At 39.4% G+C, this 17,179-nt stretch overlaps 1 protein-coding gene across 1 annotated transcript in view; it reads left to right on the top strand.

The window, feature by feature from the left end:
* Positions 1-16,052: 16,052 nt before the first annotated feature.
* The window catches only part of TPK1 (thiamin pyrophosphokinase 1), a 358,113-nt gene continuing 356,986 nt past the window's right edge, over positions 16,053-17,179 (top strand). Inside the window, exons 1-2 of the mRNA XM_061198139.1 lie at positions 16,053-16,189; positions 16,583-16,641. Of these exons, the coding sequence (XP_061054122.1) occupies positions 16,599-16,641 (43 nt within the window). The 5' untranslated portion in view covers positions 16,053-16,189; positions 16,583-16,598. The remainder of the gene's footprint in view (positions 16,190-16,582; positions 16,642-17,179) is intronic.

The raw sequence follows: 17,179 nt of genomic DNA, 5'->3' as shown, positions 1-17,179 counted from the left end.
TGAGAGGGCGTGAGGAAGAGGTTGTGGAGTTGGACTCTAAGGGAAGAGTAGTTCTGAAGCAGAGAAGGCATGTGATTTCATCATGAGGTGTGTTAAGTTTTCTCTGTAATTCAAAACAAAACTGTCCCTTCCTTAGTCCTCTCCCCTGCTCATACAACAGTACTCATGTATACACATAGAAATCCCAACATTCCAAGGGAATTTCAGGCACATTCCAGCTATATGTCAGATAACTGATATAGAAGACACATCCTCTCATTATAAAGATATTGAAATGCTGAGTATATTTAAATATATATATGTCTTTGTTTTTTGTATGTATGTATGTATGCGTATTATGCATTTATGTGTATATATGTGTGTATACACACACATACATACCTGCATGTGCACTGACTCAGTTGTTGCTAATAGGGATTCAGAGCCTCATATAGATCTTAAAGTGGGAGACTAGAACACCAAAGAACATTTGGGGCAAAAGACATAAGTTTGGGATTCATGTGATGGGACTGCCAGAAGCAAAATTTTGCATAATGCCACTTTATTCATAAACTCAGCCAGGAAAACCACAAGGAAGCTTCCTTGTACTGTATTCAGTGTCTTGGATGGAAAGGAGATTTAAAACTCTGCTGTGAATGAACTAATGAGAATTAGGTTTCTGCTACTCATCGGTACAACACTGTAAACTGAAATTTAAAGTAAAATCTAATTCAGAAATATTGAAATCCAAAGGATGTTGTCATAAGCAAATACAAAACTGTTGTTTACATATAGTCAAAAATTTTTTTTCCACATAAGGAAACAAATAACAATGTGAAAGTGTCCATAGATACAACCAACAGGAGGATTAAGACCTAAAAACTGCAGATGATTTAACAATCTGGAAAGAACTATAAAATAGATGTTAAATGATTAAAGAAGTAAAAGTAAGAATAGACGTCATAGTAATATAAAACAGTACAACTAAAAGATCAGGCAAATTTTTAAATAACTGGAAAAACTGATTCTGAAAATATCAAAAAATTAAGTGAAACATATCTTCAGAATAAGGTTAAGTAACAGGAAAAAATAAAATTAAATAGAGGGTTGCTGGATCACCCTAACAGAAAATGAAAAGTTTATCTTCTGGAGCTATTTAACTGAAAAAATATCTGAACTCAGGAATAATTGAATTTCAAAGTGAGATGACCAAAAGAAAGGTTTTAGAGATAATGACTGTTATAGGGGATTGGTAAAGAAATCAATCATCCATTCTATTATGTGGTCCAGCAGTCAAAACTCCTCATCACAAACACAGAGCTTCCAACAAACTTTTTGGGATTTTAGATGCAATCTTCAGGGACTTCCCTGGTGGTACAATGGTTAAGAATCTGCCTGCCAATGCAGGGGACACGGGTTTGAGCCCTGGTTCCAGAAGATCCCACATGCCGTGGAGTAACTAAGCCCCTGTGCCATAACTACTGAGCCTGCACTCTACAGCCCGTGAGCTACAACTACTGAAACCCGTGCGCCTAGAGCCTGTGCTCCGCAACAAGAGAAACCACCACAATGAGAAGCCCGCACATCACAACGAAGAGTAGCCCCCACTCGCTGCAACTAGAGAAAGCCCACATGCAGCAACGAAGATCCAATGCAGCTGAAAAGAAAAAAAAAAAAAGATTCAATCTTCAACTTAATGAAAAGATCTTACTCCCATATAGAAGAATCTGGTACAGGACCTGCCTTCTTGCATAAATGACTAAAAAACTTTATAAAATATGAAGCAGACAGAGCAGAACTGTGTTGCCTAAGAGAAGAGAAACAAAAAGATGAGCCCTATGATCATCTCAGCTTTCTATCTGAAAGTGATTTCCAGATTACAGTATAGATAGGAAAAATAAGTAAAACCAACTTTCTAACTGAGATGAAAAGACAGATAAAAATTTGAGGAGGCCAACGACACTGGGATTTTCAGGGAAGAGTACCAGGGAACCATGCAGAAAAAGAGCTCCAGAAACCTGCATAGAGATCCCTTCAAGTCTTTGACTGAATTCAATTCTGGCCATGTGTCTACAAGACCAGCCAAAGTACAACATCCAGAAAACAATAAGCTAACAATTCCCAGAGTTCACACAGGATTGGGAGATATTGGAGTTCCTTTCAGCCAGAGAGGAGAAAACCACTAAATACATGGCACACTCACTGGGGACCTCAGAAGAATCATGCCTTAGAACTATGACTAAATAGTCCTAGAGTAAAGGCTACTGTAGACCTGTCCTAACAAAGCCTGAAGACAAACCTCAAAAGCATAAAACAGATCCTTAATTAACTGGCTGACAAAACAAACTTTAAGATCTTTAAAGAAATAAAACAAAATTCAAACACTCAACCACATTAAAAATAATGTCGAGCATCCAACCAAAAATTGCTAGACATGCAAAGAAGCAGAAAGACTTGATCCATACTAGGAAGAAAGAAAAAGGCAATAAAGAGATCCCAAAATGACAGGGATGATGGAATTAGCAGATAAGGATTCTAAAATAGCTATTATAATTATGCTCATGGATTTAAAGGAAAATAGATATTTTTAAAAATAATACATGGAATTTCTAGTATTTAAGATTACAATATTTAAAATGAAAAATTCAGTGACATCAGCATCATGGTAGCATAAGACATTTCTTCTATTTGTGCCCCGCCCAACAACAAAAAGATGGCATCTATCCATGGACAAAAGTGCCTTTGAGGGAGCTGTGGGACCTAGCACCATATGCTAAGGGACCCATGAGGAATCTTTCCCACCTCTGTGCTGGATAATAGGCAAACAGACCTCAGTTCTGGCTGTGGATTCTGCAGTTGCCTGTGTACCAACGTTAACCTCCCTCAGCCACACTCTGAGAGCCCCTGGAAAACATTGTCTTAGACAATTACCCATGGATGAGAGACCCTTTGTAGCAGTACAGGATTCCAGAGGAGAAGTTCCAGCACACCACTGGAGCAAAAGAAACATAAATTTGGATGCACTGGAGTAGGTAAAAGGAACAGCTTGATTTTACCCACATTATCCCTCCCCAAGGTGGCACAGCTTAAGGCCAAGAGAGATCTCAGCTGTGATTTATCCGACAGGGGAAAAAGTGAGTGAGTGAGCACATGTCTTCCCCAACTGTGCAGGATGCTGCCAAAGGGATTCATTTCTCTCTTGCCCCACCCAGAGTACAGAATCATGAGCTATATGACTGAGGGGCAGGAAGAGACTGGGAGAGCTGAATATAGAACTGAGAGGGCATTAAAAGGATGCAGATCCTACTAACGCCCACAGACTCCATCCACAAGCCCACTCACAAGCCACTGGGAACACCTAACATGGAGATCCTCCCAACTGGCCCACAGGCATCCACAGCACTCCATGCATTTAACCCACAGACCTCCCAAGCCTGTGGCCAGCTCCCTGTACGTGCTCCAGACAGTGGCAGAGACAGCAATTTTGGTAGATGACTAATGAGCACACACAGAAACCAGATCCAAATCTGCAGGCTGGGGAGAGACCATAAACTTGAGCTTTAGCGTGATTATTTTTGGAAAACGAAAGAGGCTGTCAGCACACACCTGGTTTTTTTAAGTCATACAGCTTTAAAATTCTGCCACAAGAAGTGTGGAGCAGGGGTACCCATAGAAAGTCTGAGATAGCCTCAGAATCTCTAGTAGGGCTGATGGAAGGTATCTCTCTCCTGAAGGCCATTAGTAAAGACTGGAGGAGGTGACTGCTATTTCAAATGTGAAGACAACAGTAGACAACTTCAAGGAACATGAAGTATCAAAGGAATATGACACCACAAAAAGATCACAATAATCTTCTAGTAAACAAACCCAAAGACATGGGAATCTGCAATTTATCCAATAAAGAATTCAAAATAGCTATTTTAAGGTAACTCAATGAGTGACAAGAAAACACACAAAGACAATTCAGTGAAATAAAGAGTGCAATGTATGAAAAAAAATGAGAAATTAAACAAAGAGATAGAAATCATAAAAATGTACCAAACAGAAATTCTGGATCTAAAGAATACAACGAATTAAATGAAAACTGCAAAAGAGAGCACCAACATCAGAATAAAACAAGCAGAAGAAAGAATCTGGGAAATAGAAGACAGGAACTTTGAAATTATCCAGTCAGAGGAAAACAAAGAAAAAGAATGAAAAATAGTGATGAAAGGTTACATGATCTATGGGATACTATACAAAGAACCAATTTGTGAATTATTGTAGTTCCAGGAGGAAAAGAGAGAAAAGAGGTCAGAAAGCTTACTTAAAGAATGAAATTGGGGACTTCCCTGGTGGCACAGTGGTTAAGAATCTGCCTGCCAATGCAGGGGACACGGGTTTGAGCCCTGGTCTGGGAAGATCCCACATGCCGCGGAGCAACTAAGCCCGTCTGCCACGACTACTGAGCCTATGCTCTAGAGCCTGTGAGCCACAACTACTGAGCCCGTGTGCCACAACTATGGAAGCTCACATGCCTAGAGCCTGTGCTCCGCAACAAGAGAAGCCACTGCAATGAGAAGCCTGCGCACCACAACAAAGAGTAGCCCCAGCTCGCCACAACTAGAGCAAGCCCGAGTGCAGCAACGAAGACCCAGTGCAGCCAAAATAAATAAATAAATTTTAAAAAAAAATTAAAAAAAAAAAGAATGAAATGAAACCTTTCCAAATCTGCAGAGAGATTTGGATATCCAAATTCATGAAGCTCATATGTTAACAAACAAAATCAACTTAAAAAATTCATCTCCAAGACACATTATAAAAAACTCAAAGCACAAAGTCAAAGAGAGAATCTTAAAAGAAGATCTTTTAAGAATCTTAAAAGAAGAATCTTAAAAGAGGGTAACTTACAAGGAAACTGCCTCACGTCTATCAGGGGATTTCTCAACAGAGACCTTACAGGCCAGGAGAGAGTGAGGTGATACGTTCAAACTTCTAAAAGACAAAAACTGCCATCCAAGAATACTTTGCCCAGAAAATACATCCTTCAGAAATGAAGGCAACATAAAGACTTCTTACAATCCACAAAAGCTGAGATCACCACTAGGTCTGCCTTATAAGAAAGGTTGAAGGGAGTTCTTCAAGCTGAAATGAAAAGATGCTAATTAGTAACAGGAAAACATATGAAAACATAAAACACACTGGTAAAGGTAAGTGTATATTCAACGTCAGAATACTCTAATACTGTAATATGGGGGAGTATTACCCACTTAACTCTCGAATAATGGTTAAAAAGACAAGAGTATTAAAAATAACTATAGCTATAATAATTTGCTCATGAATACACAGTATAAAAAGAGGTAAATTGTGACATCAAAAACATAAAATGAGGTGGTGAGGAGTAAAAGTTTAGAGGTTTTGTAAGTGATTAAAGTTAATCTGTGTAAAATAGACTGTTACATTCATGAGATGTTTTGTGTAAGCCTCATGGTACCCACAAAACAAAAACCTACAGTATATACACAAAAAATAAAGAGAAGGGAATCAAGGCATACCACTACGGAAAATCATCAATTCAAAAAGGAAGGCAGCAAGAGAGGAAGAAAAGGAACAAAGGAGCCAGAAAACAATGGTATTAGTAAGTCCTTACCTATTGACACTTACTATAATGTAAATGGATTGAATACTTCAATGGATGTATGACTGGATGGATTTAAAAAAAAATAAACAAGAACCAACTACATGCTGCCTATAAGAGATTCACTTTTTAAGGACACGCATAGGCTCAAAGTAAAGAGATAGAAAAAGACATTCCATACACGTGGAAGCCAAAAAAGAGCAGGGTAGCTATACTTATATCAGACAAAACAGACTTTAAGCCAAACATGGTAACAAGAGACAAAGAAAATCATTATATAATGACAAAAGGAACAATTTATCAAGAAGACAGAACATTGTAAATATATATGCTCCCAACATCAGAGCACCTAAATATATTAAGCAAATACTAACAGATCTGAAGGGAGAAATAGACAACAATACAAAAATAATAGGGGACTTCAATACCTCACTTTCAATAATGGATAGATCATCCAGACAGAAAATCATTAAGGAAACATTGGACTTGAACTATAATTTAGACTAAATGGATTAACACACATGTAAGGAATTTTCCATCTAACAGCAGCAGAACACACATTCTTCTCAAATACACATGGAACATTCTCCAGGATACATCACATGTTAAATCCCCAAAAACGTCTTAGCAAATGTATAAATTTGCAATGCATATTCTCAGACATTAGGAGAACTAAACTAAAAATCAATGACAAAAATATATCTGGAAAATCCCCCAATATTTAGACATTAAACATCACACTTCTAAATAGCACATGGATCAAAGACAATTAGAAAATATTTTGAACTGAATGATAATAAAACCCAACATCTGGGAATTTGGGGGTGCACTTAAAGAATGCTTAAAGGAGAATGTATGGATTTAAATGCTTATAGTTGATGAGGAGAATATAAAACCACTAACCCAAGCCTCCTATTTAAGGAGCTAAAAAGGAAGAGCAATTAAATCCAAAATAAGTAGAAGGAAAGAAAGAAGAAATATAAAAATGCAAATTTATAAAATATAAAAAGAAAACAATGGCGTGAATTGATAAAATCAAAACGTCTTTTCAGAAGATTAATAAAATAGATAAAACTCTAACTAAGCAATAAGTAAGAAAAGAGAGAAAACTAAATTGCCAATATCAGAAAAAGACAAAGATCATCACCTTGGATCCTTCAGATTTTGAGAGGATAATAAAGGAATATTAATATTATTATATTAATAAATGTGATGGTATGGATGAAATGGAAACATTTCTAGAGAAACAGAAATTACTGAAACTGGTACAAGAATAAATATAAAACATGAATAATCCTGTATTTCTTAAAGTAATTGAATATGCCATTTAAAATATTCCTGTCTAAAAAACTCCACGCTCAAGTGGCCTCACTAGTGAGTTATATCAAATAGTTGAGGAAGAAATAAAACCACTCTTACATAAACTTTCAGAAAATGCAAGAGGAAGGAACTTTTCTCAACTCAATTTATGAGGCTAGAATTACAGTGAAACAAAAACTGGGAAAGGAATTCCTTTACAAAAAGGCATACTAATACTAATATTTCCTCATGAACATAGATGCAAAATATTTAATAAAATGTAAGTCAAACCTAGCAATATATAAAATGGATAATCCATCATGACAAAGTGGTATTTAATTCCGGAAGTTAAGTAAGATTGGTTTAACCTTTGAAAATCAATCAATATGATTACCATAGTAACCAAATTAAGTAGGAAAACCATATAATCTTCTTATAATAGGTGTAAAAAAAGACATTTCACAAAATTTACACACATTTACAGAGAAAATCTTAGCAAACTAAGGAATAGGAGGGAAATTTCTCAATCTGATAAAAGCACATTTCAAAAAAACCCTACAGCTAACCTCATAGTTAATGGTGAAAGACTGAGTACTCTATGCCTAGGTTTGGGAACAAGGCATAGTTCCCAAAAGGTCTGTTCTCAGTTTTTCCTTTCAAAATTATACTGGAGTTCCTAACCAGTGCAATAAGGCAAAAATAAAAATGAATAAATAAAAGGCATACAGATTAGAAAGGAAGAAATAAATCTGTCTTTATTGCAGACAATATGATCAATAGATTTGCAGACAACTTGATCTGTAGATTCTAAATCTACAAAAACATGTTAAATGACTAATAAGTGAATTTAAAAAGATCACAGGATTCAAGGCTAATGTAAAAAATAAATTGTATTCCTATATATTAACAACAAACAACTGATGTTTAACAGTTGATGTATAAATATCCCTCAAGTAGGAAAATCCTGAAATACACACACACACACACACACACACACACACACACACACACACACACACACACACTCATTTCCCATGGGATTCGGCTCCAGTCTCCTATAGTGGCACCTGGCTTATGCAGCCTTCCTTTGTTGCCTTCTTTAATATTTGGGTTGGCCAAAAAGTTCGTTCGGTTTTAAGTACAAATAAAAGGCACATTTTTCATTTTCACAAAGAACTTTACCGAACAATGGATTCACTAACTGAACGAACTTTTTGGCCAACCCAATAACTCCACTCTCTACAAGGGGTTCTGCACCTCCAAATAAACTACTTGCACTTAAATCCCTGATTTAGATTTTGCTTCTGAGAAACCCAAACCAAAGTATATGACAATTTGGTGTGGCCTAGAGTTGAGGAGGTAATGACCAAACTCTTGAGCGACTAGTACCTGGGAGGTTAAAAAAAATGGATCCTCTGCCTGCAGACAGGCTCCAGATTGCAAGTAGCTGAAATTAGGGAGTGCAGGCTTGCCCAGGTCTCTGCAATGTGTGGTACCAGCCTAAGCACATAGGAGATGTTTTGAAGTGATTCCTTTATCCTTCCATGCATGATGCATTGTGATTCTTTCACCAATGCGGTGAGATGACGTCACGTGCGGTTCACACTGATGACTGCAAGCAAACAAAAGATAACCAATGGAGAGGGGACAGCAATGTCATCTTGGCAGACTGTTGACCCTTTAGCTCTTCACGCTCCAAAGTTGAGCATTAATCCCAAAGAAGCATCAGGGGCTGTGAGACAGCAGGATGCTTTCTCCTCCACTCAGAATTGCTAGCCCCACAAGTCTAGTCTGGGAGGTGGGAGAGGATGAAAGTTTTGAATCAAATATGAGACCTAAGTTTTATAATGAAAAGCTCTGAATCTTAATAACTGAGCCTATTTCAGTATTTAGTTTTTACCATAATATTTAATTTTCATATTAAAATAAACATATTCTAATACTAAAAGAAGCATATTTTAATACTAAAAGTGAACAAAAATTATGAATTGGAGTGATGTCCTCAGTGAGTCTCATATTTACCAGGTGGGAGTGGGATGGGGGTCAGGTGGGTTTCAACAAAGCACAGCTGGCAGTAGTTACAAAAAATAAATATGGGCAGACAGAACTACATAAATTGTGTATATACGTATATATATGCACATATATAGACATATATAATATGTTATATAAAGAATATATATTCTTGGGGCTTCCCTGGTGGCGTGGTGGTTGAGAATCTGCCTGCTAATGCAGGGGACAGGGGTTCGTGCCCTGGTCTGGGAGGATCCCACATGCCGCAGAGCAGCTGGGCCCGTGAGCCACAATTACTGAGCCTGTGCCTCTGGAGCCTGTGCTCTGCAACAAGAGAGGCCGCGATAGTGAGAGGCCCGCGCACCGCGATGAAGAGTGGCCCATGCTTGCCGCAACTAGAGAAAGCCCTCGCACAGAAACGAAGACCCAACACAGCCATAAATAAATAAACAAACAAACAAAAAATATATATATATTCTTTCTCAGATTCTTTCCCATTATAGGTTATTACAAGATATTGAATACAGTTCCCTGTGGTATACAGTAGGTCCTTGTTGTTTATTATTTTGCTTTTTAATACAGTAGACATTTATCTTTATATGGTGTGAAGTAGAAATTGATTTTCATCATTTCCATGAATAGATAATTGCATCAGAATATTTATTAAATATACCACTGTATTTTTTCCTCTAATTTAAAATGTCACACATAAACTCAATTCCCACATATGAATTTGTTTCTGAACTCTATTTTGTTCTATCAAACTGTTTCTATGCTAGTGATACCTTTTTAAAATTACTATGGTGGTATATATTTTTCTATACCTAGTAGGAAAGTCTCTTCTTATTGACCTTTTTTTTTTTTCCCCAAAAATGTTATTCTTCTCCTGGCATACTTACAAATCAGTTTGTAAAATTCCATAAAAATCTTGTTGGTACTTTGAAAATCTAAATTTATTAGATTTATTTGGGGATTCTTAATTTTATTTATTTTTATTTTATTTTTAGTGATAATGTATCTTCTCAATCAAAAACATGTACGTCTTATTATTTATAAGTCTTAAAACAGGGCTAGTTTTTAACATAATTTTTATATATAGTGTATATATACACAATGAATGCTTGCTATGTACTATGCAGGGTGTTTGACACTCAGGATACGGCAGTGAACAGATCAGGCCAAGTCCCTGCCTCATCATGGAAAAGGTCAGTACATAAGTTAACAAGATTAAGGGTTCTAAAGAAGAGAAACAGTGTATAAGATAGAGAGTAACTAGGGGAGGTAATTTGACAAAGGAAAATCAATGTAGGCTTCTTCCAAGAGGTAACATGTGAGCTGGGAATGAGCCTATTATGTAAAGAACGTGGCAGGGCCGGTGAAGAACATTCTAGGAGAGGGAAAAAGAAAGTAGAAAGACTTGTTCTGTTTAAAAACACAACGGAAACAAGCATGTGAGGAGAAGAATAAGATAAGATAAAGCTGGAGATAGGAAACGTCCAGATTATTCAGGACCTTTTCGGTTTGGGTTTTATTCTTGAAACAGCTGATGAGTTTTAAGCAAGCAGGGACATGATCAATTTTACAATTTAAAAAGGGAGCTTTGGCTACCTTGTGAGGACTAGATTAGAAAGATGCTAGGGTGGAGAAGGGCAGCAGTCAGCAGATATTACAGAGCCTGGTGAGGGACAAGCTAGTTGGCTCGTTCGCTCTGAACATCTGTTTTCCCTTACCTGTTTAGTAATAACACCCATTCTTATCTGGTCCTACTGCATCTCATCTAAGTGATTACACTTCCCAGCCTCTCTTAAAGTGAGATGGAGCCACATGATTAAGTGCCACCAGACAATTACGTTTAGACAAAAGCATTGTGTGATACTTTCCGGAAGCCTTTAAAATGTGGAACTTGATCTGAGCCTCTGCTCCGGGAAAACAGTGCAGGCTAAGAAATTCCCCACCCTCTTTTTTTTTTTTTCAAATGAGATATAACTGACATTATATTAGTTCCAGGTGTATCCAGCTCAGCATTCTTTATCTCATGAATGATTAGCTGATATTAGAAATGTTTGTCTGCTTGAAAGTAGCTAAACACACACATAAACATCTCCTGTTCAGCTGATTGAGGAATGACCCTGATTGCAAAATGACCCCAACTGCAAATCACCCCACCTGAGACTCGTCTATACCTCCCTATAAACATCTAAAGCAAAACCACACAGTGGAGGCACTTGGATCTTAGGGGATCTAGGGTGTGATCCCTGTTGCAGTAGCCTGAAAAAAATCATCTCAATTGTCAGATGCATTTTGTCTTTCACACCTTTTTGTAAGGTAGGTGGTGTATCTTCTTCACTCTTCCTCCTTTCTTTCTAATGCTTGAAATGTATAGGTGAAGGAGAACAAGCAGCCTTCTGGGAGCACGGGGTGGCATACATTTAAAATGAACTCTATCAGACCGCGTGGCTAGAAAAGGGCTATAAAAGAAAGGGTTATAAAAGAAGCACAAAAGAATGCAATGAGCTTACAGAGCAAAGTAAGATTAATTGTGAGAGGCTTGAGTGAATCTCAGGGAAGACTTTTCAGAGAAGATGATACTTTAGATAGGCTTTAAAATAATGAAAATTTTGATTGATAGTTGAGAGGAAATGACAAGGATGATTGAATCTTGATCCATATTGACCTCAACAGGCTGGGATAAGCGATCAGTAGAACAAAAGTTGGCACCTTACTGCGTTTATGGAATGAAAGAAAAGGCAAATTAAAGTTATTTATCAAGGAGTGCAGAAGAATAATGATGTTAAGGAAAGAAATGGAGACTCTGGGAGGAGGAATAAATTAATGATTTTAGTTTTAGCCACTTGAATCAGAGGTGATGGTGAGATATTTAAGTGGAAATATCCTAAAGGCAGCTTAATACTGTTTGAACTGTTAAAGTGAGATCAGGATAGACACACATTCTGAAGCTGAGAGAATGATTTGATTTTCTGAACAAAAAATGCTTAAGTAGATGAGGTGATAGAAGCTGACTGAAGACCAGAAATTCCAAGACCACTTAATGGCAGCAGTAGGGAGAACAGCTGTTGAAGGAAAGAGGTGTTAGCACCTGTGCTCATAGCTTTCCTCTCCTAGCTTTCCCCCAACAGTTGTTTGGAGGAACACCGTTCTGCAAGATTTTAAAAGATATACCAAGCAAACAGTGTTCCATGCTCCAATAGTTTTGAGACATTCTGGGTTTGGAGATAAACATGAGATGTTTAAAGATGTATAATGTGCTATAAATCTCAAAGGAGGTTGGTAACAGTGTGCAGTGTTTTCAAAACTTATTTCACTCCAGAAATTTTTTATTATAAAATCTTTAAAACAACATATATTTTGAACTCCACCAGTTCAAGAAAATGGGGGCAGAATGGAAGACAGTTGGGGAGGGAGATGGGAGAGCCATCTATGTATCGTAGAGAAAAATGCATAACCTATTACTAGAGGTTCCGTCCTATCCCATGGAACTTTTGGGGATCATAGGATCCATTGAAAATTTGGTTGAAGCTATGGAATTTCTCCTCTGAAAATTATACCATGTATGTATATATGTTCCTTTCCCTGGAAGCCCAAAATATTACAGGGATTAACAATAATGACCATTAATTTCCTTTTAATATACATTTTCACAACCTTAAATTTCTTTACTATGCATATTGCAAAAATATTAAGTAATAGAATACAAACATATATAAAGTAGAAAGTGATATTTCCCTAAGTCTGCTGACTCCTATGTATTCCATCCCTTTATCTCAGAGGTCATTTTTAACAATTCTCTTCGTATGGTTATCCAAATACATTTAAATAATATAGGTAGGATTTTTCCTACCACTTGCATTTATAAAATTTACTCTGTCATAGACATTTTTCCACATGAGGGCATATTGATTTAGCTTATTCTTTTTAATAATTGCTGATATGATGCACTGTAATTTTTCATTTTTTCCCACCACTTATTAATCCATTTAACAAACATTTATTGACTCTCTATTATGGGTGAGGTATCTTGTTTGCCTGGAGAAATAGCAATGAACAAAACAGATATGGTTCCCGCTCTTAGGAAGCTCTCACGCTAGCAGGGGGAGAAAAATCATAAACAAGTAAACAAGTAAGTTACATAACTACAGATTGTGAGTATAGCTCTGCAGGAAAACAAACAAACAAGCCTAGATGAAATAAAGAGTAACCAGGGGAAGGAAGTCAGTTCTGTGCTGAGGCTGGATGGATGAGTCAGCTGTGAGAAGAATTGGAGAAGAAGCATTCTAGGCTATTGCTAATAGTTATTGCTATTGCAAACAATTTCATTATGAACATTCAGTAAATACTCACTGATTGCTTACTCTTTGCCAGCAACTGTGCCTGAGTGTGAGGATTGAAAAGTGAACAATTAAAATTTGGTCCTAGTTCTCTTGGAGCCTACATTTTAGGGTAATTAAATCAAACACAAAGACCTCAACATAGTGACTGGAACATAATAATTACTCAACCAGTGTAAATTTGTCTGATTATTTAAAATATTATTTGCAATCTGGCAAGTAAATTTACCTCATTGTTCAAATTTGCTCTCCGAATGCTATTGATGCTGTGTTTTTCACATTGTTTGCCATTTGAATACCTTCTGTAATTTGCCGGTATATATCCTTGTAATAAAGAAGAACAAATCTGACTCCATATTGGATCTGTTTCTTTTACTTTAACCTTCCTATTCTATTGCTTTTGCTACAAGTTAATCACTAAAGGGATGTTGCCTATGGCTTAAAGTATACATAATGGCCCTTCTCCGGGAACCCTGCCTCCCACGTCTGAGCCTTAAGCTAAAATACTTTTGTTTGGCTCATAGGAAACATCCTGACTAGGCCCACCTATGAATGGCTGCAGGAAAGAAGAAATTAACACATGCCCTCCAGGGTCTGGCTGGAACCAGGGACTATTTACAATAATGTATCACTTTTTTTTTTACTTCACTTCCTCACTTCCCCCTCTTTGTCCTGTAAAAGAAACTAGCATCCAAACCCAGACAAATGGTTCTTTGGGACACTAGTCCACCATCTTCTCTGTCTGCTGACTTTCTGAATTAAGTAGCTATTCCTTGCCACAACAAATTGTCTCTCAATTTGTTGGTCTGTCGTGGGGCAAGCAGTATGAGCTTGGACTGTGTAACATCCTTGGTCATCCTTTTACTGGTCTGTTTGCTTTTTACTGATACAGATACAGCAACCACTTGTCTATTACATGGGCACCGTCTCCCTCCACCTCCAGTCTGTTGTCTTTTAGTTTCACTAGTGGCATCTTGAAACGTGGACTTTTGACATTTATTGTGGTTAATATTTCAGTTTTCTTCAGTGATGACTTTGGGAGAAACTTGAGCTAGATTACACATAAAAACTTTGCAAGGATGTGTGTTACAAATATAAACAAGGATGTCATAAGGTGTAAGTGGAATACCCCTCATATTGATGGAGAGGGACAAACGTTTGTTGCAAACCTGTATGTGCTAGGCACCTGCCCAAGTGTTTATCCATACCAAGTTATTTGATCCTTACAGAACCGTTCCAAAGTAGGCAACGTTGTTCCCACTCTATATCTGAGGAAACTGAGGTAGAGTTCCAATGTCTCACAGCTAGTAACATAGTTGAAATGGCCCACCCATGTAACTGTGATGGCAAAGTCATAATATTTAATTTTACAACGATAACTGTAAAGTCCCTAGCAGTTTGGTCTAAAATTGACTGTGAGATAGGTGTACCCTTGGCTTAATAGTGGTGAATGTGAAAAACACCTGCAAGTTCTATTTGATCCGGCAGCTGACAAAGTTAATGAGCATGGGCAATGTTGTACTTTTCTATGGTCGCATCACTCCTGGAACATTGTGTCCAGTGTCAAAGATAAACACAGCCGGGTATTAGTTGAAGCGTCGAAAATAGATTTTGTTTAGTAACTACTGACAGTCGAGAAAGAGCTGAGTTCCATTCCTATTTGTGGAGAGGCGACGGGAACGTTTTAAAGGGAGGATGAGAGAGGGGGAAGAGTGGGAGGTCAATAGAGTTAGAGAAGTGAAAATTGCAAAGCGTCAGTCAGTATAAAGGCGACTAGACCAGCTTCATTTGCTAGCTGGCAGCTGCGGAAGTGAGGAGTCTATGCTCCCACAGAGACTGGGAGACAGAGGCCCTACCCTTCCTGAAGATTGCCTCTGCAGGGAATGGCTCTCAGGTCTTTGAGAGAGATGCTTCTGAGTCTTAAGAAACATATTCACAATTTCAAGCCCTTTGGGAGGTCAGGGGCCTGCCATCAGCTGTTGGCCAGAACTTTCTCAGCTAGGCATTTTAATGGTTGTGTGTCCTAGGGATCCGCCTTATACTGACAGAAACCGTGATAGAGTTGGTCACGTTTCTTAGCGCAGGGGTTTGCATGAGTTGTCACGTGCTGACAGTAGGGCGGTTCTCAGCAGTTGTCAGAACCACAATTTATGAGCAACATTAAATACAGAGGATGGGAACCACGATGGTGGAGTCTGAAAATCATGTCCTATAAGAACCTCGAAAGAACAAGAGTTTAGCCTGGAAAACGTAAAGCCTAGGGAGTCTAAGTCTAGAGATCGGGTTTGCTCAGTCTTGGAAAAGGCTGCGTGGCCACAGAATGAACTCTTAAATTTGGGAGTGTTGGAGCGAGCGGAGCTGCAAGTAAGCAGCTTAAAGTTCCTGCCAACGAAAACATTCTCTGATTGTTGCAACCAAGTGAAGACTTTAACGAAGGCGTGCTCCTTAAGTACACAAAGCTGCAAGCGAGAGATCAAAAAGAATGAGGACCGAGAAAACGGGCTCTGGATAACTTGGGACGTTTGCTTGGCTCTGATGCCAAGCTGACGAAGGGTGACGGGGAAGTTAACGCTTGGTTTGGAGCAAATAGCGGCCTCCGTGCCAAAGTTCAGTGACGAGCGCTCGGCAGAAACACCAGCGATGGCTTCAGGGCCGAACTAGCCTAGAAGAGAGGGCGGCGCGGGAGGAAGGCGGCGGCCGGGAGAGCTGACAGTCCGGCGCCCTCACCCGCCTGGACACGCGGTTCAGGCGGGGCAAGCGGCTCGCACGCGCCTCCAGCTCCCGGAAGGAGGCGGGGCCGCCTCGAGCGCCGTTCCCTTAAATCTGCGATCGGGGAGCGCGCGTCGCCGAGGTTCCTCAGCCGAGCGCCGAGCGGTCGATCGCCCTCGCTCCCGCAGTCTGCGCTCCGCTCGCTGGTGGCTCCACCCGCCATTATGTAAGTGCGACAGCACCCCGGCGCGCCCCATTCGTTCCCGGCGTGCGGGCTGCAGGCCGGGGCGGGGAGGAGGTGGCAGCCCCTCGCCGCTCTGGCTCCCTTGGCTTCCCCGGTCTCCGGATGGTGACGGCGGCGCGGGGAGATGCTGGACAGGGCGGCCCTGTCGAGGCACGCGTGGCGCCCGCATGCTTTGCCCCGCGCGCCCTGGAACCCCTCGGGGCTCGAGTCTCCCGCGTCCCCGCCGCCGCGCGCCCTGCCTGCCGTGCCCGGGCCCGCACGCCGGGAGCGCGGCTCGCTCCGTGCTCCGCCCCGGAAACCACGTGTACTGGCGATTTCGCGCGCTGTTTAATTAGCTAGAAGTTCTAATGTGGCGTTTTTATGTTTTTAATGCAGAGACCAGTAATCCGTTATGGAGCATGCTATTACCCCGCTGGAACCCCTGCTTCCCACTGGTACCGTATTTCTTAACACGTTTTACAGTGACATTGATGTGCTTACCCCCAGAGCCCTGATAAGGTTAAGAGGGCTGGACTCCAGACCCAGAATGGTTTACAATCTGCCTCAGATTTCTTCCAGTTAGGCATATTACTCAACCTCTCTTGTGCCTCAGTTTCCTTATCTGAAAACAATGAGGATAGTTTTTAGTCCTTGCAGTGTAGAGTTGTTGTGAGGACTAAAAGATGATGTATTTTATGCCCTTCACCTGGAGAAGACTAAGCCCTACTTGTAATGTGAGCTCTTAGGCTCCTAACAGCCTGAACTAATCTCTTAACAGTAGAACATTAGACGCCAAAGGGGTAAAGATCAGTCTTTATTGCCTTCATTATTGCCTGCCCTTGGTGCCCGTTTGTAATCCATGGAAAATGCCTGAGGTTACCCAATAAAAAATGCTTTAAAGATGTAATACTCAAGAATTTTTATTATTTGTAAGTGTAAAGTCATTGTAATTCACATGGAAATAGTTGGAAGAGTGAGTTCTTTGAAGCTAAT

This window comes from Eubalaena glacialis, chromosome 8, assembly GCF_028564815.1.
Source record: "Eubalaena glacialis isolate mEubGla1 chromosome 8, mEubGla1.1.hap2.+ XY, whole genome shotgun sequence".
Taxonomy (NCBI): domain Eukaryota; kingdom Metazoa; phylum Chordata; class Mammalia; order Artiodactyla; family Balaenidae; genus Eubalaena; species Eubalaena glacialis.
Note: the sequence above shows the minus strand (reverse complement) of the source record. Positions and strands in the feature narration are given on the sequence as shown.